General features: G+C 45.2%; 1 protein-coding gene across 1 annotated transcript in view; it reads left to right on the top strand.

Annotated features, from left to right (window-relative positions):
• The window catches only part of LOC127653150 (potassium channel subfamily T member 2-like), a 146752-nt gene that overhangs the window by 82987 nt on the left and 37456 nt on the right, over positions 1-26309 (top strand). Inside the window, exons 13-15 of the mRNA XM_052139702.1 lie at positions 755-891; positions 1253-1316; positions 1877-1985. Of these exons, the coding sequence (XP_051995662.1) occupies positions 755-891; positions 1253-1316; positions 1877-1985 (310 nt within the window). The remainder of the gene's footprint in view (positions 1-754; positions 892-1252; positions 1317-1876; positions 1986-26309) is intronic.

Here is a 26309-nt window from a genome sequence, read left to right as displayed (position 1 = left end):
CTCTGCACTTCTATAACTGTCTGGTTTGGTTCAGCTACCAATTCAGACATCAGAAGACATCAAAAGTTCGGACTGCTGGGAGGATTATTGGCACTCCCCTACCCACACTGCTAGAACTGTCCACATTTAGTGTAACAAAAAAGGCTGGTAAAATCACTCTTGACCCCATTCACCCAGCACACTTCCTATTTGAACTGTTGCCCTCTGGCCAGCGCTACAGAGCACTGAGCACCAGAACAGCAGGCACAAGAACAGTTATTTCCCTCAGGCCATCCACCTCATAAACAGTTAAAACTGCCCCCAAATAGCTTTCTTTGGTCAATATAACCCATCCAATATTCAATAAATCCATTCCTACTTATATCCTTATTTCATTTATATTCTTTAACACATCCTACCTCTTCTTCAATACATTACATCACCTGCACATAACTGTATATCTGTATATAAAATATTTTAACAACATTATTGCATTATTGTATATTTCAAATTTTTATCTGTTACATTTCATATTTTTTTTGTCACTATATGTATATATTTACATTTGTATGTATGTATATACGTTGCAATCTCTTGCACTGGAAGCTTCTGTCACCATGACAAATTCCTTGTGTGTGTAAGCAAACTTGGTAATAAAGATAATTGTTATTCTGATTAGTATAAAGTGCCATGCAATGTGGAACATTGCATAAATGGCTTGAAGGGCGCATGTGCCTGTCTGACTTTTCCACTAACTTGAGGTCATCATATCCAGGATTACTATGTGGTCATCTTATGTCCTGCTGAGATGGACATCCAGGTGCGGAGAGTACTCCATATCCCGCTGTGGGCTCAACGGGTCATTTACCTGCAGGGATCTGCTCTCAAAGACCAGGACCTGATGAGGGCCAAGTAAGACCTTCTGAATCAATACATATAACCAATTATGATTACCGCGAGACACCTAATGACCTTCAGTGGGAAATCAGAATAAGATGATTTGCTGGTCTTAGCTGGCCTCCCAGCCTGTTCAGGCTGGTTTGGTTTGCTTGTTTTAGAGGGGTTTTGAGCACTTGTCAACTGGATTAGATAGGAGATCAGCTCGTTGTCCAGCTAAAGACCAGCTTGGCCATGCTGGGAGACCAGATAACCTGAATAAATATTTACTTGCGTCTTTTATTTTTCCTGTTTGTCTGATTTTCATTTCCTCTTTTATGGATCCTGGCCCTGTTTCTCTGCTCTCTTTGATCTTCTTTGTCTTGATTGGCTGAAGGATGGATGATGCTGAGGCCTGTTTTATCCTAAGCAACAGGTTTGAAGTGGACCGCTTTGCTGCTGTACGTTGCCCTTAAATTTATTTTAATTTCCATCCTCTTATTTCTGTCATAAAATAGGGGGCAGCAAATTCGAACATGTCCTGTGTCATGCTGTTTCTCTTTTTATCTTTCACTTGTTGTTGATCTGTCTACTGATGTCACACTTGGAAGCACAGTTAGTGACATTATTTTCTTGACATTTAAGCCCATTTCCCTCCAGTTCTAATTACAGAAATGAAACACTGTAGAGATTGATTGGAAGCATGGCCTAACAACAAAGGAGAAGCGTTTTTCCTCTCTTTAAAAAATTTTTTTTAACCTATTTATTTTCCCATCCTAACTATACTCAATTATATAGTTTGTTGCATTTAATAATATCCATGTTGAATTTTTCCCCCCTGCTGTCTCCAGCTCTATCAGAATAGACTCATGGCCCACCATTTAAGAACCACTGTTTTATGCTAATTTCTCTATAAAGAGGATAATGGATGGTACTATATGTATTGTAAGAGCTGACACTTGAACCAATGACATAATTCTTTTAGTATGCCTCTCTGTCTGTCCCCTTCTCTCTGACACAGGACCATCAGACCATTCTTAGGGCCTGGGCTGTGAAGGACTTTGCCCCAAATTGCCCTCTCTACGTGCAGATCCTCAAACCTGAGAATAAGTTCCACATCAAATTCGCAGGTGAGCATGCAAAATGTTTTTCCCTTGGAATACAGGTGCAGAGAGTGTGAAATTTGATTCCTGTATGTGTGTGTGTGTGAGCGTGTATTTATCACTTTGTGGGGACCAAATGTCCCCATAAGGATAGTAAAACCCGAAATTTTTGACCTTATGGGGACATTTTGTCGGTCCCCATGAGGAAAACAGCTTATAAATCATACTAAATTATGTTTTTTGAAAATGTAAAAATGCAGAAAGTTTTCTGTGAGGGTTAGGTTTAGGGGTAGGGTTAGGTTTAGGGGATAGAGTATAAAGTTTGTACAGTATAAAAACCATTATGTCTATGGAAAGTCCCCATAAAACATGGAAACACAACTGTGTGTGTGTGTGTGTGTGTGTGTGTGTGTGTGTGTGTGTGTGTGTGTGTGTGTGTGTGTGTGTGTGAGAGAGTGAATGAATTTAATGTCTTTTTTATTCCAGTTTAATTCCTGAGGTTGGAACAATGTGCATAATTGGAATTAGAACTTTTAAGTCTTATTTAAAGTGATAGTTCACACAAAAATTATAATTCTCTCATAATTTACTCACTGTCATGCCGTCTCAACATACATTGCGATGTTCATTTTAATTTTTGCATAACGTTATTTGTAGCATGCCGTCTGTTGTGCAGATGTTGCCGAGTGTCAGTGGTGGATCCTCGTACCATCCACATGCACAGACTCCGTTTTAATATTACATAATAATAACAATAATAATATTAATCTTATAGTAAATTAATCCACTGATATGTTAATATCAATAATCAATAACCCTAATATTAAATAATACTTTAAATAATAATTAGGGCTGTCAATCGATTACAGATTTTATTCAAATTAATTACATTAATTTGATTAATTAATCGGCATACAAACACAATTAATCGCATATATAAACATTTGATGAGCTAGCCCTTCAAATAGCAATAATTCAATATATATTGATTAGATAATTATAAATAGTTATATTATTTTAATTAAAAATAAAATATATATATATATTATAAAAATTATAATTCAGATTATTATGCATTGCATTATTATGGCACACGAGTAAAGCATTAAAAAAGATGGTAACACTTTACAATAAGGTTCCATTTGTTAACATAAGTTAACCTGAACTATCAATGAACAATACTTTTACAATATTTTTACAACATCTTAGTTAATGTTCATTTTAACATACATGTTAAAAAGATGCAGTGGACAAGTTTTGTTTTTGAAGGAAATGTGCCCCAAAACAGTGTCAATATAAAGCAGGATTTTCAAAAAATTTGATTCTCAAGCATGGATAAACTGTTCATGTTCCAGATTTATATCCTGAAGATGTAAGTATCACACTTAATATTTTGTGAATGTTTGCAAATGGTCTTTCCGAATGTCCTTGTTAGCTGATTCCACAGCTAATGCAGCTAAAGTTACCATTGTCTCTGATTGTATTTGCGGAGACCAGAGCTATGTTGGGGGCGGGGAGCAGCAGCTAATTTGCATTTAAAGAGACACACATGAAAACAACATGAGTTTTTAATCCAAAAAGAGGCATTTACAACATGGTATAATAAATGATCCGTGGGGTATTTTGAGCTGAAACTTCACAGACACATTCTGGGGACTATTCTATTAATATATAATAGCTCAACATGTAATACAATTTTGTCATCATTTACTCCTCTATCCAAACAAGTACAGCTTTTTTTTCATCCCTGAAACACAACATTAAGGGATGAAAGGATTGGTATTGTGACTGTCAACCTCCAAAAGCACATAGAATATCACTTGTGCGCTACATATACAGTCTACTGAAGCCATTTGATAGCATTGTGTGAAGACCTTCCTGTCCACCCATTAGAATCTGTTGTGCACAGGAGAACAATATTGTTTACATAAGCGCAGCTCAATACGTGCACCTGACACCACATGAGGAGAAGAAGGTGGAGGAATAGAAATCGTGCACATTGGTTCTTCTGTTCTTCTGTCATCGAGGAAAATTTGGATGTGAGAGATGTCTTCAGCTCCCGCCGTACATTTGACTAACTTCCACTAGACTTAGCCACTACGTTAGACACACAACCTCTCTCCAAATAGTAGAGACTTACTGCACCTTTAATAACATACTTAACGCCAATAGGTTAACACATTCAAATGTTACCTTTAAATGTGTGTGTCAATAAACATGATGTGATTATTCAGGTAGCTATTGCAACACATGTTTATAATATCATCTTCAAACCATTGTAGTTGACCTGAAAGAGAAAACTGACCATAGCAAAAGTAGTTTACTCTAATGTTTGCTATAGCGCCCCTAGTGGAAGTGCTGAGAATGCAATGTGTACTGCATTGTATTGTGAATTGTGGAAATTGTGCTTGCAAAGGTAGAAGCGTATTTGCATAGAGTGTTTGTTTTTGGGCCTAAATTAAGAGAAGCTTATATTTTGGAAAACCACAGTTTCAAATTAGCTTCCTCAACTCTGCTGGATAAACGAAAGCATTGCGTAAAGCTTCAGCGCACCTTCAATTTCGTGCTTTCTGTGGTTTGGTTATGTGTGGTAATGGAGTGATTACCGGAAAATGGATGAATTTCACTGTGCAGAAGCATGTGAGCTGAGCCTATGGTTAGAAAGACACATTACAGCTGCCAGAGATGCTCCATTGAGCAGCAGATGAAAATGTTTGGAGGACGCTTTCCACTCCTTCCTCACATGTGGACTCACTCTCGTATTGCCTTGTACATTAACGTCACCTGTGGTTGTGAGGCTGAGAGCATGACAGACATGCAGAGCTCCTCAGCATGTGCTGACAGCCCTTATTTCAGATGAGAAAGCGGAGGTGGCTCACCAGGCTCGTGTCAGATGTAGAGACAGCTGTGGAGTCAGTGAGCTTTAAGCTGAGATCAACTACAGATTGTAGAGTAGCACACGATCAGTCAGTCTAACCAAGAGCTGCTGGTCACTGTATATGGCACTCACTAAAGGAGAATGACAAATAAGTGTTCATTAATTCCATTTGTTTATCTCACTTTGACTGTGTTTGAAACTAAAAGGTGATTTCTTAATAGACAGCATTTTGAATGAAGTTACCAGAAGACCAGCTTCTAAAGCACATTTAATGACTACTATACTTATGTATCGGAAGAAATTGATTCAAATGAATTTAAAGGAATAGTTCGAAAGTGGTTACTCACTGAAAATACTGACCTCCGCTGTTTGTATTTATTTATATATGGCACATTCACATTTGATGTGTCACATTTGACGTTGTGATGTCAATGCGATGTGACCAATTGTTATCGACCTAAAAATACATTGTCTAATGTGTATTTCTAATGGTTTTAGATATTTGATTTGAGAGCTTCAGCGGATCGAAAGATTACCAACATGATCACACAAGAAAATATTGTCTTACTTTCAAATGGTTTGGTCACATACTGATAAAGGAACATTCCAGGCTCAATACATGTTGCGCTCAATCAACAGCATTTATGGCATAATGTTGGTTTCCACCAAAAAATCTTGTGTCTATACTTTTAAAACAGTGTGTATCTTAATGTTTATGGACTGGTCCCATTCACGTCCATTGTAAGTGCCTCATTGTAACCACTTAAAGGTGCAATATGTAATATTCGCCCTTTTCTTGCCAATGTGTGAACGGCTTGTAATACAACTTAAAAAATTAGCCCTTCCCGGACTTCCTAGTTTGCCTATTAAAGCCTGTGAACTGATTTTCATGCAAAGTGAGCGGGTCGCTTTTGCCGGGAAAATCCAAAGGATGTGACGTTTATGCGTGCTCCCGAGAGCCTTGCCTCAGCCAGTAGCTTCTCTTCCGCTATTCAACAGCATCAACAGACAGTCTGCAACACTAGGTAACATGATCTTAGAGATGGAATCCAGCAAACATCCGTCTCCCAGCACAACACTGACTCCTACACAAAACTCAGAGTAAGCCAAAATTGGCATTCTTCTTATTGGACAGGTAAGCTTACATAACTGCAAAGCATGTGAAATATAGTGCCATAAGGTTTGATCTGTGCAATTTAAGCTAAACTACAAAAACACATGAAAGGAATGCTAGACAATGTTCAAGATAATGCAAAAAGACCCATTCATTAGTGTAACGTACTTGGTTATACAGAAAATATGTACATTCTATTATTATAAAACAACACACATTGATATATCAAATGACAGTTGTGATGGAATCACATAAATACTGAATTGTGTCAACATATTTATAATGTACAGTCTATTTTATAAACAGCTACTGTCATCAACCACCAAATTTAGCTAACAGCTATTGATAAAACTGGCTAGCTAGCTAACCCCGACATAGGTTATCATATAAATGCAGTCAATGTATCATGCAGGGAAAAGTGATTACTTCAATCTACAGTCTTGCATAGTCAGACCTACAGTATATCCACACTTTGTTTTAGCCCTGTTCCAGCACTGGAGTGTCAAATATAATATACAGTCTCAAAGTTTGTAGTAAAACAATCATACCTGTGTAATTTTAATTATGCTACCTCATCTGTCAGCATGATGCCGTTGAATCACGTTCAGCCTCTTTGTACATTACGTCATTGTTTTGGTCGATGCTCGCTCGTGTCCCTATGGAGTGTGTGCATTATCACGAGCAACAGGTAGCTGACTGCAGTTCACTTAATGACCACAGGTGTCATTAATAACAAGGGTTTCTGAATCTTACATACTGCACCTTTGCATTTTTTTTATAAAACGAGGGACGTGAAATGCTGCTGATTGAGCTTTACTTGTATTGAAGCCAGAATATTCCTTTAAGGTTAGGGTTGGGTTATAGTTTGGGGGCTTTCACATGACGTTGGGGCTTCATCACACTGCTCAACACCTATTTATATATATACAGGTATATACACTCACACAGGGTTGGGGAGTAACGGAATACATGTAACAGGATTACGTATTAAAAATACAAAATAAGTAACTGTATTCCACTACAATTAGATTACTGAAGAGATTACTTTGCATTTTATTGTCATTTGTTTAATTTAATATTTAGTCTTAAATAAATTAATAATTTATACATATAAATGATGCTGTAATGCTGGTTCGAGGAGAGGAAGAGACTTTAAGTCTTTTAATAATAAATGCTGGAGTGGAACAAATTCTGGAGTGGAATACAACTAACATCACAAAGCTTAACATCTAAAAGTAACACTTCAAGGACTGACAAAAGAATGTACAAAACAGGAGGGTATTTATACAAACAAGGGCAGATGATGGAAAGGAGGACAGGTGAGGAGGATTGGAAACAGATGGAAGTGATCAGGGCAGTGAATTATGGGAAATGTCGTCTGGGGAAACATGAGGACTGTGACATTACCCCCTTTAAATGGCGACTCCTGGCACCCCAAAGTTGGATGAGGAGGGTAGGGTGATGCAGAAGGTGAGGAATGATCCAAGGGAGATGATCAGAAGGCCTGGGGGGTAGTTTCAGGGCTGGGAAAGGATCCGGGGGCCTGGGAGGCGGCCACAGGGCAGGGACTGGGTCAGGAGGCGAAGCCACTGGAGGAGAGGCGGGTAGAGCTGCTGTCGGAGGAGTCTCTGTTGGAGTGGGCGGAACTGCTGGAGGAGGCGTCTCTAGTGGGGCAGACGAAACTTCTGGAGGAAGTTGGAAGAATCTGAGGGCGGAGCCATAGGAGGCTTGAGGGGCGGAGCCATGGAGGGTTGAGCCAGGAAAGGCAGAGTCATGGAAGGTGGAGCCGTGGAAGGCTCGATTGGCGGAGCAATGGAAGGTGGAGCAGTGGGAGGCTCGAGGGCAGGAGCCATGAAAGCAGAGCCGTGAGAGACTTGAGGGGCAGAGCCATGGATCTTGGTGCCCGGAGAGTTGCCGATGGCTCGAGGGGCCAGGGTGGAGCCGGAGGTTCGGAGGACTGAGGTAGCACCCGAGGCTCGGAGGACTGAGGTGGAGCTATAGGGCCTGAGGACCAAAGTGGAGCCATGGGGAAGGGTAGTCAGGGTTGGAACCAGGGCGGGGAGCAAGTCCAGGTCTATTAACTTGCTCAGGGGTGGTAGAGGCAACAGGCACTGGCTCTGGGATGGTCAAGGCTACAGGCACTGATTAACTGCATTAATTGCATAAATTGTTTTAATGCGTTAAACCAGTGGTTCTCAAACCTGTCCTGGAGGCCCCTCAAAACTACACATTTTGGATGTCTCAATCAAACACACCTGATTCAGTGATTCAGCTCATGAGTGGAGACAAGACATAAATTGGATGTGTCAGAAAAGAGTGACATGCAAAATGTGTAGTTAAGGGGGGCCTCTAGGACCGGTTTGAGAACCACTGCGTTAAACAGTGAGCTATTAATATCAGAAATAAACTTGTCAAATTTCCCAGCCCCAATATATTATATGTTATAATATTATCATTTATAATTATTGTTTGAGAGCTCCAGTCTTCATATATTTTCATTATATGGAAAAGAGTGTCCAGTACAGTCTTCAAAATTTCTTTTTTGTGCTCTATGGAAGTAAGAAAGCCATATGTGTTTGCAAAAACTGAATATTTTCTTTTTGGGATGAACTATTCCTTCAATTAAATTAAATTAAATTCTTTCAAGTGCTCCATCAGAGCAGCACGAACAGGATTGTAGGATATCATTGGCAGCGAAGGATACATTATCTTTAAAAATTAAACGAGTGAAGGCATCTCAATAGACATGATGTTACATTATACAAACATTGGACATACTTCCTCAGAAGTATGTTATGTTGCCTCTGATGATCTTGCCAAATGCTTGTTTTATATGCTTCTTAATGCATGAAGCATTCTGAAACCCTGCAAGATTATGGAAAAGAACATGAAGTATTTCTTTTATTGTGAGTTATCATTAAAATGACACTTGCAATATACTGTACAGTTGATACTCATGTTGCTTAAGGCAGCACGCCTTCTTAAAGGTAACAGCATTTGCTTTTTGACAGTTTGGGGGAACGCATCAATATGCAGTTTTTCTATGCATGGCAGATGGAAACATTTTGAATAATGGCGCATCAAAAATGGGCATAGTGTAGGCCAGTCAACAACATGAAAATACTCAGCATAAAACGCTCAACAATGTTGACAGCACATGTAACAGTCATCACATCCACCCCTGCAACACCAGCTCAACCGAACAGTTCCAAAGCACCATACTGTAGAAAATTCATTACATATGTAAAAGAAAACACACCATAAGCATACAACCCAACATATCTGCATCAAATAACACCAGATCAAATTTGGGATTTGCAAACCACAGAGAATGCAGTGCAGTCAGACAACCAAATCCACAAAATGTGAAATCCTCCTCTGACATCGCAGCGTAACCACTATAAAGTGCCGTGAAATAAATACTGTCATTATGTATGCCACAAAAAAACCCACACCAAAATCCAAACTATTTTAAAACTATAAAATGGCACGCAGGCCCTCTCTCTCACATGCGCTCGCGCGCTCACTCACACACACACACACACACACACACACACACACACACACACACACAAGGCCAATTTTTTTTATTGATCTGTAAATTACTTAATCGGCTATAAAGTTTAAAGTTGAAAAATTTTAAAACTTGAAGAAGAACTAATGCTGTTAGCCGGCTAATACATGGATGAATGAAACCTCCTCCCCAACACTTCGAGGTTTGAACATAGCGCATGTCCATCCATTCCTGCTCAGTGGTAGTCCCATGAAAGTTCTAACTAATGTTAGCTAACTCGTCATTAATCCTTGTCTCATTGAGATAGGTAGAACCAAATTATTCAATGTTTCCTGAAAAGTCGCAAAAAAAAATTCCCTTAATCAACCCCAAAAATTACGATACAAATTTGACGTAAAACCATCTGGGCCAGGTGATTTATCTAATGACAAACACATGACAGAATCAAGCTCTTCAATTGTTAACTCTGAATCACATGTCATTTTAAATTGTTCATCTATTTGAGGGATAAATTCACCAATTTCTTCAAAAAGGGAATTAGGATCTAAAATGAATGACGAGGATGAGTACAGTTTCTGATAAAAGTTGGCGATTTCTTTTACTATTAATTTTGCATAAGAACATTCAACACCATTAATGATTCAAGTTTTAATAGTGTTTTTTAAAATACGGAAGTTTAGTCAGAAAATTTCTTCGGAGCCGATGGTCTGTCTGCAGTTTGCTGCGAGTTAAACACCACTTTAAACGTTCCTGTTTCCTCTGACGATCTGCATGCTGTTGGATCTTGACGGCGCACAACAGCGGCTTTCTCCTTCACATTGCACGGCGTGCATTGTTGCCCCTGAGCGCTTTGACAGTGCAGACACACACACACACTGTGTATTAAAAGAGTAAATTCCTATTAAGAGTAATTTCTCTAAAAGAGCAAAACACAGCGGCGTTGAACGTCCTTTTCAGGACGCGTCTTTTTCAAGATGCCCTTCCGCCCCTGTGTTGTTCCTGGATGCGGTAGAGTGCTCTCCGCTTCAGACGGCCACAGGCGCTGTCTCGTGTGTTTGGGCTGCGATCACACCGATGCGGCGTTTGTGGATGGCTCATGTTCTCACTGCGAGAACATGACCATGACCACGTTGCGGTCGCGGCTTGCTTTCAACAGAAAGCAAGCCACCCCAGCTGCACCCCGCATTGCTCCTTCTTCCCACGAGATTGAGGACGATGCGGTTGGCGCTGGGGGCGATTTGGGGGCGGCAGCGGGTGCAGTTTCGCCGGGTAGCCCCCCACGAACCTCCCATTCCCCGACACGCTCGCTGGTCCCCGTCTACGCTCGCGGCGATAGCGGCTCTCCTCACGGTCCGGCTGTCTATCCTCCCGAGCCCGAAGCAGATGAGCTCGCCGCTGCATCGGAGAGTGTGACGTCTGATGCCATCCCCCCGGTCCCATCGGAGAGTGTGACATCCCCCCGGTCCCGTTTTTCCCGGAGGTGCATGACGAGCTGACGTCTACGTGGAGAGCCCCGCTCTCCGCCCATCTAGGTGCCACCCGCTCCACTCTCACCACCCTCGACGGCGGAGAGCGCCACGGATACGGGGCGATTCCCCAGGTCGATAGGGCAGTTGCGTACCATCTATGCCCCGGTAGCCCTACCTCCTGGTGTGGCCGCCCCGTACTCCCATCCAAGCCCTGTAGGACAACATCCTCGCTCAACGCGAAGGCCTACAGTGCGGCTGGACGCGCTGCCTCCACCCTGCATGCGATGGCCCTCCTGCAAGTCCACCAGGCCAAAGCACTCAGAAACATGCACTGGGGTGGACCTGATCCTGATGTGCTGCAGGAACTGCGCTCAGCGACCGACCTCGCCCTGAGAGCGACGAAGGCCACAGCGCAGGCACTCGGACAGGCGATGGCCACCCTAGTGGTCCAGGAACGCCATCTTTGGCTCAATCTGGTCGAGATGCATGAGGCCGACAAGAACCGCTTCCTGGACGCACCTGTCTCTCAGATTGGCCTTTTCGGCGACACCGTCAAGGACTTCGCCCAACAGTTCTCCGCGGTGAAGAAGCAGACGGAGGCTATCTCTCACTTCATGCCCCGCCGCAGATCTGCCGCTACGGGCCCTGCCCCGTCTGCCCGCCGAGGGCGTCCCCCTGCGAAGAAACCAGCTCCTGCTCCGCCTCAACCCGGGCCCAGCTCTCAGCCCCAGCATCGAGCACCCCGCAGGTGGCGCACGCCCCTGTCTCCACGAACCCCCTCTAGGACCCGGAAGGCTCCCAAGCGTTCCTGAGACAGCCGACCCAGAGCCGAAGACGTTAGCTCCGGAGGTGGTAAGACCGCTCCGTCCCCCGGTGGAGGGCTGGGAGGAGAATACTTTGTTTTTTCATTTACCACACCCCCTAACGGGGGCTGTGGTACCCACATTCTCAATAAAAGAGCTATTTCCTTTGCCTCTGGGTCACCTGGCCTGCAAATGCCGTTCTCACGGCAATCTGCTTTCAGATTACGACAGTCCCGGTTCACCGGACGCGGCGATCCCGCCTTCCGCCTGCCCACGACTGTCCCCCGGCCTGCCGGTTCGGACGAGTCCAGAGGACGCCAGCATCAGACCTCCTCCTCAGTCACGAACCCGACCCTGCCGGGTGCGCGGAGCAAGTTAAGTGCTTTGAGTCTATTCTCAGCACCTCAGCCTCAGGCCGCAAAGAAGCCACCCAATGCTGCACTACCTGTTCCGCCCCGCTGCGAGGCCCCGTCGGGTACGTCCAAAATACTCGTCCCTTTGGTGCCCCTAGCGCAGAGCTGGGAAGCGTGGCTTTCGCTTCCCAACGCATCACGCTGGCTGCACCGGACCATTCGACTCGGTTACGCAATTCAGTTTGCCCGGCTCCCGCCCCCCTTCAGGGGCGTCCGCTTTTCCGCAGTACACGGCGAGCATGCCAGTTCCCTGCGCATGGAAATTGCGACCCTCTTAGCAAGGGTGCGGTAGAGCCCGTCCCTCCAACCGAAATGAGGAAGGGTTTCTACAGCCCTTACTTCATTGTACCCAAGAAAGGCGGTGGCTTACGACCAATCCTGGACATGCAAGTTTTCAATCGGGCCTTGTAAAACTCCCGTTCAAAATGCTCATGCAGAGAAATATTCTGGCTGGTGTTCAGCATCAAGATTGTTTCGCAGCGGTAGACCTGAAGGACGCGTACTTCCACGTCTCAATTCTGCCACGACACCGACCCTTCTTACGGTTCGCGTTCGACGGCCAGGCGTTTCAGTACAAAGTCCTCCCCTTCGGCCTGTCTCTGTCCCCTCGCGTCTTCACGAAGGTCACAGAGGCGGCCCTTGCCCCGCTACGAGTAGCCGGCATCTGCATTCTCAACTACCTCGACGACTGGCTCATCCTAGCACACTCTCGAGAGTTACTATGCACACACAGAGACCAGGTGCTCCGGCACCTCAGCCGTTTGGGGCTTCAGGTCAACTGGGAAAAGAGCAAGCTCACTCCGGTTCAGAGCACCTCTTTTCTCGGGTTGGAGTTAGACTCAGTCTCAATGACAGCACGTCTCACGAGCGAGCGTGCTCAGTCGGTGCTGGACTGCCTCGCTTCCTTCAAGCCAGGCACAGTGGTCCCTCTAAAACTTTTCCAGAGGCTCCTGGGGCATATGGCGTCCTCCGCGGTGGTCGCGCCGCTGGGGTTGATGCATATGAGACCACTCAAGCACTGGCTCCAGACTCGAGTCCCGAGACAAGCATGGCACCACGGCACGCATCGGGTAAGGATCATCCCCGCCTGCCTCAAAACACTCCGACCCTGGACAGACCTCTGCTTTTTACGGGCAGGAGTGCCCCTGCAGCAGGTGTCCCGACGCGTTCTGGTCACAACCGACGCCTCCCGGTCCGGGTGGGGTGCCGTGTGCAGCGGGCACGCAGCAGCGGGCCATTGGAAAGGGGCCCCGCTGCGTTGGCACATCAATTGCCTGGAGTTGCTGACCGTCCTTCTTGCTCTCAGGAAGTTCCTCCCATTAGTTCGGGACAAAAATGTCCTCGTGAGATCGGACAGCACCACGGTGGTGGCGTACATAAATCGCCAAGGCGGCGTACGCTCCCGCCACATGTCACAACTCACCCGCCGTCTCCTCCTATGGAGCCAGCAGCGACTGTGTGCCACTCACATCCCCGGCAAGCTCAACGTCATAGCGGACGCGCTATCATGACAACGCCTGCCCGGCGGGGAGTGGAGGCTTCACCCCCAGTCGGTCCAGCTGATTTGGGAACGGTTTGGCAAGGCCCAGGTAGACCTGTTTGCCTCCCAGGAAACCTCCCACTGCATGCTCTGGTACGCCCTAATAGAGGCTCTCCTCGGGACAGACGCGCTGGCACACAGCTGGCCCTCGGGGCTGCGCAAGTACGCATTTCCCCCAGTGAGCCTTCTTGCACCAGTGCTGTGCAAGGTCAGGGAGGACGAGGAGCAAGTCACGTTAGTGGCCCCCTACTGGCCCACTCGGACTTCTCGCGACAGCTCCTCCCTGGCAAATTCCCCTGAGAAAGGACCTCCTCTCTCAGGGACGGGGCACGCTCTGGCACCCGCACCCAGACCTTTGGAACCTCCACGTCTGGTCCCTGGACGGGATGCGGAAGAGCTAGCTGGCTTACCGGCGACCGTTGTGAATACAATCAACCAAGCTAGAGCCCCCTCTACCAGGCACCTTTACGCCCTAAAGTGGCGCTTGTTCGCAGATTGGTGTTCTTCCCAAACTGAAGACCCGCAGAGATGCGCGATCAAGTCAGTGCTCCTGTTCCTACACGAGAGGCTGGACAGGAGGCTGTCCCCATCCACCCTCAAGGTGTATGTTGCCGCCATTGCTGCCCACCACGATCCTGTAGACGGCAAGTCTTTGGGTAAGCACGACCTGATCCTCAGGTTCCTGAGAGGCACCCGGAGGTTGAATCCCTCCCGGCCAGGCCTAGTTCCCTCTTGGGATCTCTCAGTAGTCTTGGCAGGACTCCAGAGACCTCCCTTCGAGCCGCTTGAATCAATTGGACTCAGGGCCCTCTCTCTTAAGACGGCCCTGCTGATCACGCTCGCCTCTATCAAGAGGGTCGGGGACCTGCAAGCGTTCTCTGTCAGCGACACTTGCCTGGAGTTCGGTCCGGCAGATACGTCTGTGATCCTAAGACCGCGACCGGGCTATGTGCCCAAGGTTCCTACCACACCCTTCCGAGATCAGGTAGTGAACCTGCAAGCGCTGCCCCGGGAGGAGGCAGACCCAGCCCTTTCGTTGCTATGTCCAGTGCGCGCCCTGCGCATTTACCTGGACCGCACACAGAGCACCAGACGCTCTGAGCAGCACTTTGTCTGCTTTGGGGGACGGTAGAAAGGGAATACCGTCTCCAAACAGAGGCTCGTCCACTGGGTTGTTGACGCCATCAAACACTGGCTTATCACACCCAGGCCATGCCCCTACCCTTGCGGGTCTGAGCTCACTCAACAAGGGGTGTTGTGTCCTCGTGGGCACTGGCCAAGGGCACCTCCCTAGCAGACATCTGTAGAGCCGCGGGTTGGGCAACACCCAACCTCCGCGTCGAGTCGGTTGTGTCTCGTGTTTTGTCAGGTCCGAGCCCGTAGAACTCGGTAACACGTAGACCGACCGGCCAGGTGGATCGCCATGTCACTGAACCGAGCCACTGTTGTGGCCGGACCATTCCGGCTCCTCAGAAAAATCCTGACTAAACTTCCGTATTTGCCCCACTTAAATACCCGTATGCGGGGCAGGGTATGCAAATACTGACTGCCAACTCTCATTGGCCCTTTTCAATAGGTCAGAGGTGAATATCATCGCTCAAGAGAGACCCCTAGTGTCGCTTCTCCGACACAACGTGTCGTTCCCTCCCTCGGGGAATGGAGGTTACATACGTAACCAAACGATTTCTTTCCCCTTTTCCATCCATTTAGCTCTTGATCTAATGTATGCCTCTCTTGCTTTTCTCATATAAATTTAATCTAACTGTGATTACAGAGATAACAATCATGATGTGTCATTCTCTGTCAAACTTAATTTGTTAGAACATTAATTTATTTCTTTAATAAGAGAGGTCTCTTACATTTACATTTATGCATTTGGCAGACGCTTTTATCCAAAGCGACTTACAGAGCCCTTATTACAGGGACAATCCCCCTGGAGCAACCTGGAGTTAAGTGCCTTGCTCAAGGACACAATGTTGGTGGCTGTAGGTTTGAACCAGTGTCCTTCTGATTAACAGATTACCAGTTACGTGCTTAGACCACTACACCACCACCACCCTCTTCTAAAAGATAGCATATATTTAGTTGTTTACTGTAAGAAATAGATAGTTTGTATTTAAAGAATTCCCATTTACCCTCCCAGGAAACCAAACTATTATCTCTAATAATATTTGAAACAGTATCTTCCACCGCTTCTTTTTCCAGAAGACCAGAGTTAAACTTCCAATATCCTTTGTTACGGAAAGGTTTATCTTTTTGATTGATCATCAATTCAGTTCAACAATGGTCTGTAAGGGGAACTGCAGATATGCAAGAGGTGGACTGATAAAGTTTAAAAATGTTAAAACTTGAAGAAGAACTAATGCTGTTAGCTGGATAATACATGGATGAATGAAACCTCCTCCCCAACACTTCGAGATTTGAACATAGTGCATGTCCATCCATTCCTGCTCAGGCCAGAGTGAAAATCCATGAAGCTGGAAAGGAGTGGTAGTCCCATGAGTTGAATATATGACTGACATTGTATCTATTAGCCCAAGGGTATTTGTCCCAGCCCAATGTAATAAAAAGTAGCCCAATTGGACGGAAATCCGCCCAATATGGCAACACTGCACAGGATAATCAATTGTAGAGAAATGCAGTAACTTAGCTACAGGTGAAACTCGAAAAATTAGAATATCGTGCAAAAGTTCATTAATTTCAGTAATTCAACTTAAAAGGTGAAACTAATATATTATATAGACTCATTACAAGCAAAGTAAGATATTTCAAGCCTTTATTTGATATAATTTTGATGATTATGGCTTACAGCTTATGAAAACCCCAAATTCAGAATCTCAGAAAATTAGAATATTACATGAAATTAATAAAAAAAGGATTTTAAATACAGAAATGTCGGCCCTCTGAAAAGTATAATCATGCATATGTACTCAGTACTTGGTTTGGGCCCCTTTTGCATTAATTACTGCCTCAATGCGGCGTGGCATGGATGCTATCAGCCTGTGGCACTGCTGAGGTGTTATGAAAGACCAAGATGCTTCAATAGCGGCCTTCAGCTCTTCTGCATTGTTTGGTCTCATGTCTCTCATCTTTCTCTTGGCAATGCCCCATAGATTCTCTATGGGGTTCAGGTCAGGCGAGTTTGCTGGCCAATCAAGCACAGTAATACCATGGTCATTGAACCAGGTTTTGGTACTTTTGGCAGTGTGGGCAGGTACCAAGTCCTGCTGGAAAATGAAGTCAGCATCTCCATAAAGCTTGTCTGCTGAAGGAAGCATGAAGTGCTCTAAAATGTCCTGGTAGACGGCTGTGTTGACTCTGGACTTAATAAAGCACAGTGGACCAACACCAGCCGATGACATGGCTCCCCAAACCAACACAGACTGTGGAAACTTCACACTGGACTTCAAGCATCTTGGATTGTGTGCCTCTCCATTCTTCTTCCAGACTCTGGGACCTTGGTTTCCAAATGAGATGCAAAATTTGCTCTCATCAGAAAAGAGGACTTTGGATCACTGAGCAACAGACCAGTTCTTTTTTTCTTTAGCCCAGGTAAGACGTTTGACATTTGAAGCCCATGTCCAGGACCCGTCTGTGTGTGGTGGCTCTTGATGCAGTAACTCCAGCCTCAGTCCACTCCTTGTGAAGCTCCCCACACATTTGAATGGCCTTTTCCTGACAATCCTCTCCAGGCTACGGTCATCCCTGCTGCTTGTGCACCTTTTTCTTCCACACTTTTCCCTTCCACTTAACTTTCTATTAATGTGCTTTGATACAGTACTTTGAGAACATCCAACTTCTTTTGCAATTACCTTTTGAGGCTTTCCCTCCTTGTGGAGGGCGTCAATGATGGTTTTCTGCACAACTGTCAGGTCAGCAGTCTTCCCCATGATTGTGAATTCAACTGAACCAGACCGAGAGACCGTTTAAAGGCTCAGGAACCCTTTGCAGGTGTTTAGCTGATTAGAGTGTGACACTTTGGGCCTACAATACTGAACCTTTTCACCATATTCTAATTTTCTGAGATTCTGAATTTGGGGTTTTCATAAGCTGTAAGCCATAATCATCAAAATTATATCAAATAAAGGCTTGAAATATCTTACTTTGCTTGTAACGAGTCTATATAATATATTAGTTTCACCTTTTAAGTTGAATTACTGAAATTAATGAACTTTTGCACGATATTCTAATTTTTCGAGTTTCACCTGTAGATAATAGCTAAGTTCACAGCAACCCAAACTGCACAATGTCCAAGAGGAAGAATGGAGGACTTACGAAAGCCACAGAGGAGACATGCTGGCCCAGCTGAGTCCTACATTCCATCCACAGATCAGGAGTACTACCATGTACAGTTCTTCCAAGTCCTTGACATTGTAACAACACAGCTGACAAAGCGGTTTGAACAGGAAGGGCTACAGCACCTGGTCAAGCTGGAGAAAGTCCTACTCTCTGGTCAAGTTGATGACGTGGTTGACCTGTATCCAGAGCTGCAGTTCCAGTCCCTAAAGGTGCAGCTGGCCATGTTCACTGCCAATTACACCTACAAAACCTGCTCAGAAGTGTCAGAAATCATGAGGAACATGGTTCACGAGGTCCGTGGTCTCTTCCGTCAAGTTGAGGCACTTCTGCTTTTGTTGCTCATTGTTCCTGCCTCATCTGCTGAAGCAGAGAGAAGCTTCAGTGCCTTGAGACTCCTGAAGACCTGGCTGCGCTCTTCAATGTCACAAACCCGACTCAACAGTGTGGCTGTTTGTCATGTTCACAGAGAGAGAATGGATAACTTGGACAAGAAGAAAGTGTGTCAAGAATTTGTTCAAGTTATTGATCGGCGCATGCATGTTTTTGGGTCATTTTAGAATCAATAATTTTTTTTTTTTGTTTAAGTTACTGTTTTTGGACAATGCACATTGTTTCTTTCTGTATCTAAACTGCATTGCATGTTTTCTTTTGTTCAAATACACCTTTAACATTTCTTGGTTTTTCAGAACATTTTAACCAAATGCTTTCAAAAAGTGGTGGGGACATGTCCCCAGTGTCCCCAGTGTAAATGACCCCTATGCCTGGACCACATCAAGGAGTAACTGGGCATAAACACCAAAGGGATGATAGCATGTTTGCAACTGTCTGCTTGGTTTAGAATTTGGTTTTGTTCTGTCATGTGTGTGGATAGAACCCTTTTGTAGACAGTGTGCATTCAAAACTCTTTATTTAAAAAAAAAAATGAAAAACACAAAAATTGAATAAAACAAACTAAAAACTGTCCAGAACAGGCCCTTGGTGGGGAAAAACAAGAAAGAGAAAATGACCAAATCTATGACTAAACAAAAACCAATTAATTAACAAAAAGCACTGACCAGCAAAAATAAGATCAGAAGTCAGTAAAACAAAACCGACAGGCAAGAGGATACTCGAAACACCAAGGAATGAAACACCACCGGACAAGATTCACAAAGGGAATAGGTGTGTTTGACTTGAACTGTATCTCGATTTACCGATCTGCGAGATTGTCGGGGAAGAAGTTTGTGGAGCGGAGGGGAGCGGGGCCGGGTCGGAATATCGCGCGCCCGGTCCCCAATCGGCCTGATGAGACGCGCGAGGGATAAAGGCGGCCGGTGATGATGGTTAGAGAGAGAGAGAATTACGGGCATGTCCGTCATGTGTGTTTATGTTTGTGCTTTGGTTTAAGTTTCTCATTAAAATATAATTTATGTTGACAAGCTGGTTCTCGCCTCCTCCTTGCCCATCCTTTAACTGTTTTACATTGGTGCTGAAACCTGGGAGGGAGGAGGGATGCCCGTCGCAGAGTCCTCGACACTGCCGTCCACCCAGGGGAGCGCCGCTGCCATCTGCCGGGTGACGGAGTAGCCCGACCGCCCGGATGCGGGGTACGGCCGTCGTCCGCAGGGCAAGTGGGGACTGGATACCCCGACCGCCTGGAGCGAGGGAGCCGCTGCCGGGGGCGGAGGAGTGCCCTGCTGTCCCCAGAGACGCGGAGGGGTCGAGGGAAGACCGCCGTCCGCGAGGGGAGGAGGGAAGAAACTCTCCGACCGCCCGAAGCGGTAGAGCCGCTGCCAGGGGCGGAGGAGTGTCCCCATTTGCCGCCAGAAAAGCTGAGGCGCGTTCTACCCGCTGGGGGTCGACGGTTTCACTCCGGTTCGCCCGGGGTTGGAGTGGCTGTCGTCCGCGTGAGTGAGCTTTTTCTCTCTCTCCTCTCTCTCTCCCTTTCGCACCGTGTTGGCCTTTTCCCTCGCCTATTTTTTATTTATTTTTTTTTTTTCCTCCTGTCTCCTCCCAGGGCGAGGAAGGCGGGGATGACCACGCGGGATGCAAGATACACCCCGCCCCAGGGATGGGGGGGGGTGTACGTCATGCCGGTGGCATCCCGGCCTGAGATAACGCCGGGAGGAGTGTGGAGCGGAGGGGGGCGGGTCCGGGTCGGAATATCGCGCGCCCGGTCCCCAATCGGCCTGATGAGGCGCGCGAGGGATAAAGGCGGCCGGTGATGATGGTTCGAGAGACAGAGAATTACAGGCATGTCCGTCATGTGTGTTTATGTTTGTGCTTTGGTTTAAGTTTCTCATTCAAATATAATTTATGTTGACAAGCCGGTTCTCGCCTCCTCCTTGCCTATCCTTTAATCGTTTTACAGAGTTGAAAAGAGAGCAGTCAAGCCAGACACTTTTTGCTTCACTTCATGTGCTGAACCTACACCAGTCACGGAAGATTGTGTGATGTTTGCAGAAAGAGTGGAATTCAGATTATTCATTTTACACAAAATATCAGAATTATTGTTCATTTGAAAGGTTTATATGCTGCTGTGACAGGGCGGAGGGCAGGGCCTGGTCATGATGCTACACACCCGGCTCCTAATCAGTTGTCAAAGTTGTTTTTGGCAAATCTGCAGGCCGGAGACCTCCAAATGGGGGTGGGTTTACTCCAAAAGGGGTTTGGTCCAACTCTAAAAGGAGTTAAGTTTAAGTAACGGTAAATGTTAGGGAAACGGTTAGGTAAGGGGCTCCCTATAACTTAAATGGCGGTTTGGAGCTCCTGACACTTTTTTGAGCAATGCCTTCAGCTATATTCTTCTTGCCAGCTGAGCCAGATGGCTGCTCTCGAATAGCTTTCACGGTACTTTGATAGCATATGTCATGGTGATGTGGTGATGGCACCGTCTCAAGTAGGACAACATTTCTAACCGACATGCACTGCTTCAAGTCCAGTGCCGATCGGTTTGTGCAGCGCTACATGAAGTCAAGCACACCTATTGTAAAGGGAAAGAAATCAGTAGGGTAACAAGAGGGACAGGTGAGGCAAGTTAACTAGTAATCAAATGGGTAACAAGGCAATTGAGGGGTGCAGGGGCAATACACGAGAGAGAGCACATGTGGAGAAAAACACCCACAAGGCCAAACAAAGACTAGAGAATGGGTGGCAGAATCCCTAACACAATACCTGGCCTGGAGTATAAAAGACTATTCATATAAAAATGTAACACACGTTCTCTATTGTTTTTGCTTTACTAAAATGGATTGTAATTTCTGAAATCAACTAAGTCTGTCACTCTGAGAAAAAAGTGTAATATTGCATTAGTGCAGCATGCTAAATTCCAACCATCATCAGTTCACCTATCCACCCTAATAAAGTAATAATGCCTCTATCACTTTCCTCTCAATTAGACAAAACAAAAACGCAACAGGATGAGGAAACAGCCAGAACCCCTAACGTTTATTTCCGAATCAGTTGCCTGCCATGAGAGAAACAGAGGGTTTTTAATAAGCTACCGGGCCCAGAGGTGATGTCTATGTCCTCTGATAAAAAAAAAAAAGAAGAAAAACTCAAAAACAACCAAAAATAGACCAAAGTAAAAAGACTGGCAGGCCCAGAGAGAGGGCAAAAGAGCCCATTCTCAGAGCAGCAACAGTGTTAAAAAAGCCTTTTTGTCTCTTATGTTTTGACTTTTGTCCAATACTGTATTGAATTGTATTCAGTTTTTAATTAAATTGAAGGAAATGGTATAAAAGTCACCAAAAAGGCATGTCTGTTTTTCTTTATGCTAATGTTATTTTATAGACTCATTTCCCTAATTAGCAAAATTGGTAAATGTGTTTTCACTCATTGCTTACAAGCCACATGAATCATTTTCTCTATGTGAGACAGTCATTAGTGCTGTACCTGCTATTTTATTTTCAGATGAATGCATAATTGAGTCAGCATTACTATTTGTACACTGAAAGGTGATAATTTTGTGTGTAATTTATGTTTAATGCAGAGACATCTGTAAGGTATCTGTAAGTAAGCCATAAGTAGGTTTGCAAACAACTGCATAGAAACCATGAGGTGAATTAATTCACCATGTGTATTTTAGTACTTCATGTAGTATTAAGATGGTGCGAAATGACTGGTTTGTTCAAGATTTTGAATTCAAGAAGGCCAAATACCCTGTTAAGTCCACTTCACAGGGCACTAATGGAGTGATTGGAATGTACCCATTATTTTTGCAAGTCGGCTTGGATGCCCTAGTGGTGCAGAAATTACACACTTTGCCTTTAAGTGTTCACAAAGACCCTCTTTTGCATGCAACTTTTCCACTTTTGTTGATCTGTCTTTATGTGTCTGTTTTTTTCCAGTACTTTCCCTGGCATTTAAATGGCAATGGAGGTCTTAACCTGATGTGTGCTCACTCAAGTGTTTAGAGGGCATTTAAGAGGGCAACGGTTTTGAGGACAGGAGTTAAAGAAGCATGAGATCACAGGCCTTATTTCACACTCTGTTAATGGCATCGAGAGGCTTTGAACTCTAGGGGATGTGTCTTTAAAATCAAATGCAGTGGATTGACATGCAAATGAGTTAGCAATACTAATCAGCAGGGAGAAGATTTTCAATTAATGTTCTGGAGGGGTTGCCTTTCTGTGAGCTTTAAATATCAGGGCATATTTTCCAGATTTGGAAAAGTAATGTTAATGTAGCAACATTACAGGAAGGATGGTCAAGGAGGACACAGGAAACGGGGTTCAAATCACTGAAGGTAGGCTTTTTAATTGCTGTCTTACAAATAGCACAGACTCAAACATGGCACACTGAGTTGCTTTTTGGGCTCTCTCTCTCGACTGGAGGCTCGGAGTCTGCTTTTATGCCGCTCTCCTCGTGCTCACTGGAATTAGAGACAGGTGTTAGGCATAATTTAGCTCAGGTGTAAGCGCCCTTACCGCTTTCCTCTCCCGGACAGGCGCTTGACCACGCCCCCGCTGCCACATACCCCCACCGCCCGACTCAGGCCGGGGCACCATCCGGCCTGTCTACCACTCCCCCCCCATTTCTGGAGAGAAAGTCGGCGACAGCCATCTGCACCCCCGGTCTGTGGACCACCTTGAATTTAAAGGGCTGGAGGGCCAGATACCAACGGGTGATCCGGGCGTTAGTATCTTTCATGCGGTGGAGCCACTGGAGTGGGGCGTGATCCGAGCAGAGGGTGAAGGCCCGCCCCAGCAGGTAGTAACGGAGGGTGAGGACCGCCCACTTGATGGCCAAACATTCCTTTTCCACGGTGCTGTACTTAGTCTCCCTTAAGGAGAGCTTACGGCTAATGTACAGCACCGGGCGCTCCTCCCCCTCCACCACCTGCGAGAGTACGGCCCCCAGCCCTCTGTCTGAAGCGTCCGTCTGTAATACAAAAAGGAGAGAGAAATCAGGTGCATGAAGAAGCGGCCCCCCACAAAGTGTGGCTTTAATCTGCATAAACGCCTGTTGGCACTGCTCCGACCATTGGACCGGATCTGGAGCCCCCTTTTTAGTGAGGTCAGTCAGCGGGCTGGTGACATCCGAATAATTAGGCACAAACCTCCTATAATAGCCAGCCAGCCCCAGGAATTGCCTCACCCCCTTTTTGGTCTTGGGTCTAGGGCAAGTCGCAATCGCCGCGGTTTTGTCAATTTGGGGACGCACCTGGCCATGCCCCAAGTGGAACCCCAGATACCGTACCTCCACACGCCCAATCGCGCACTTCTTAGGGTTTGCCGTGAGCCCCGCCCACCGCAGCGATCTTAGGACGGCCCTCAGATGTTGCATGTGCCACTGCCAATCATTGCTATAAATCATAATATCATCTAAATAGGCAGCAGCGTACGCGGTGTGAGGTCTGAGGATCCGATCCATGAGTCATTGAAACGTGGCTGGTGCTCCAAACAAACCGAAAGGAAGCGTCACAAATTGGTGTAATCCAAACGGCGTAGTGAAGGCTGTTTTCTCACGGGACATTGGTGTCAAGGGGATCTGCCAATAACCCTTTGTTAAATCCAAGGTCGAATAAAATCGAGCAGTACCTAACCCGATCGAGCAGTTCATCAACACGGGGCATTGGGTACGCGTAAAATTTAGACACCGCGTTGACTTTTCTGTAATCCACACAGAATTGAACAGACCCATCACTCTTGGGAACAAGAACAACCGGGCTGGACCAATCACTGTGGGATTCCTCTATTACGCCCATATCAAGCATCGCATCTAATTCCTCCCGTACTATTTTTTTTTATGTTCGGGTAAGCGATAGGGGCGGCAACGCACCACCGCGCCCGGCTCGGTCTCGATGTGGTGCTGTATGATGTCTGTACGGCCCGGTAGAGGGGAAAACACATCCGCAAATTCCTTTTGTAATTCGGAAACCTCTGTGAGTTGACGCGGTGAGAGGTGGTCTCCACAAGTAACCGGAGTGTTAAGATTGCAGTTTTTGTTTACCTCGGTCCGAGCTCCGCCCTCTCGGAACTACCGTGGCCAACGTCACAGAGGCCGCCTCCTCCCTCCACAATTTCAGGAGGTTGAGGTGATAAATTTGACGTCGCGCCCTCTATCGGTACGTTTAACTTCATAATCGAGATCCCCCACTCGTCGTGTGACCTCAAAGGGTCCTTGCCACTTGGCGAGTAATTTAGAGCTCGATGTTGGGAGTAATACGAATACCTTATCTCCTGGTGCAAATTCCCGTAGCCGAGCACCCCTGTCATACAGCCGGCGTTGGCGTTCTTGTATGGAGTTAGAATCATGCCCAAACCTCACACACACACACAAAATGTGTTTTACTCACACCCAACGATTCACAAACAAACTCAGTGTGTTTGCAAATACAAAACATCACTCACAAAGTAATGCATTTTGTTCTGCAAATAAAAAACGTACCTATCAAACAAATACAGTATGTATAGTAAATTGTCATGTAATTCGCACTCCACAACATCAGGTGGCGCTGTTACCAATTTGCTTGGCGCCGCCACGGACATGGAAAGAGAAGAGAAGAAGAAACGTTAGCGTGGGTAGGGTGTTTTGAACACGATGAGTGGCCAACAGGTGAGTTTGCAGTCGTTGCTGGTGAAAAATCAAATGTTAACTAACTAAACTCCAGGAATGTCTGTCGTGGGTAGGGTGATATATATATACACATACATATTTATATGTGTGTAGCTTATGGTACCGCAGGAGCTAACCTAGCTTACACCGATTAGGCTAATTTTTCCATTTTGTTTCTAACTTAACTAAATTAAACTATACTATGGTCACATATAATGTTACACTTGATACGTCTTGGTCTTAAGGCAGAATTTTGAAGTGAAGACCACCTCAGGCCACACACATTTGTTTAAGCACCATCTGAGGAGTCATGTTAAGTCACTGAAATAACAAAGTAACGGGAGGCTTTAATTGTGAAGAGTTTATAGGAGTTGAAATGTCATTAGCGCAAACTTTTTTAGCGACTGCTGCTCAGCTAATTCACGTGAAAAGATGTGGAGATATTTGGTGCTAATATGTTCATGGAACAGTTATAAATACTACAGGAGGTTAAAGTGTAAGCAGAAACAGCAACAGTGCGCTAAGTATGTGCGAAGATTTTAATTGAATTAAAGTATATTCAATCAGTTTTAAGAATAAACTTGAGGGAGGTTCAAGGGGGTCTTTTATATTTATATATATATAAATATATATATACACACAACTTTTTAATTCTGACTTTTTCTAGAAATAGACTTTTTCCACAAATTTCTTTATAAATTTCACCAAAAATGCATCCCATTGACATTAATTTGAACATACATTGACAGAAAGTAATGTTATTCAGTCTCAGAATAAATGTTGTGTATTTCTGGAGTTTGTTTCAAAATGTTATCAAATGTGGTCCGGGTCCTTGATGTAAGAATGTTTGAAAACCACTGCTCTACATAAACACTTTACATGTCTTTTCAGGGATTGTACCTACCACATTTGGACTGGGAGGACAGTGGTCTGCCTGATGAGCCACACCATGGTGTCACTGTTCCTGAGATGGGCGATGTACTGAGTGATGAGCAAATGGCAGCACTAAGGGCAGCCATAAATCCCTGGGACACTCCCAATCACATGGCTCAGACATCTACCTACTTACTGTGCAGTATGTCCAGCACTTACTAGGCTTACAATAAAACGTACTCAGCAAAGGACCTGATTCGATGCAATTGTAGCACAAATACACTCTCACATTCTCTACATACATTTGGGTAACAAAAAGAACACTTATTTACAGAATCGTGCCCCTGCTAATAACTGGTTTGTAAGAGATGTTACAGTATAGGCCTATCATTTCTTTTCACACTAAAACC

This window comes from Xyrauchen texanus, chromosome 12, assembly GCF_025860055.1.
Source record: "Xyrauchen texanus isolate HMW12.3.18 chromosome 12, RBS_HiC_50CHRs, whole genome shotgun sequence".
Classification (NCBI taxonomy): domain Eukaryota; kingdom Metazoa; phylum Chordata; class Actinopteri; order Cypriniformes; family Catostomidae; genus Xyrauchen; species Xyrauchen texanus.
Note: the sequence above shows the minus strand (reverse complement) of the source record. Positions and strands in the feature narration are given on the sequence as shown.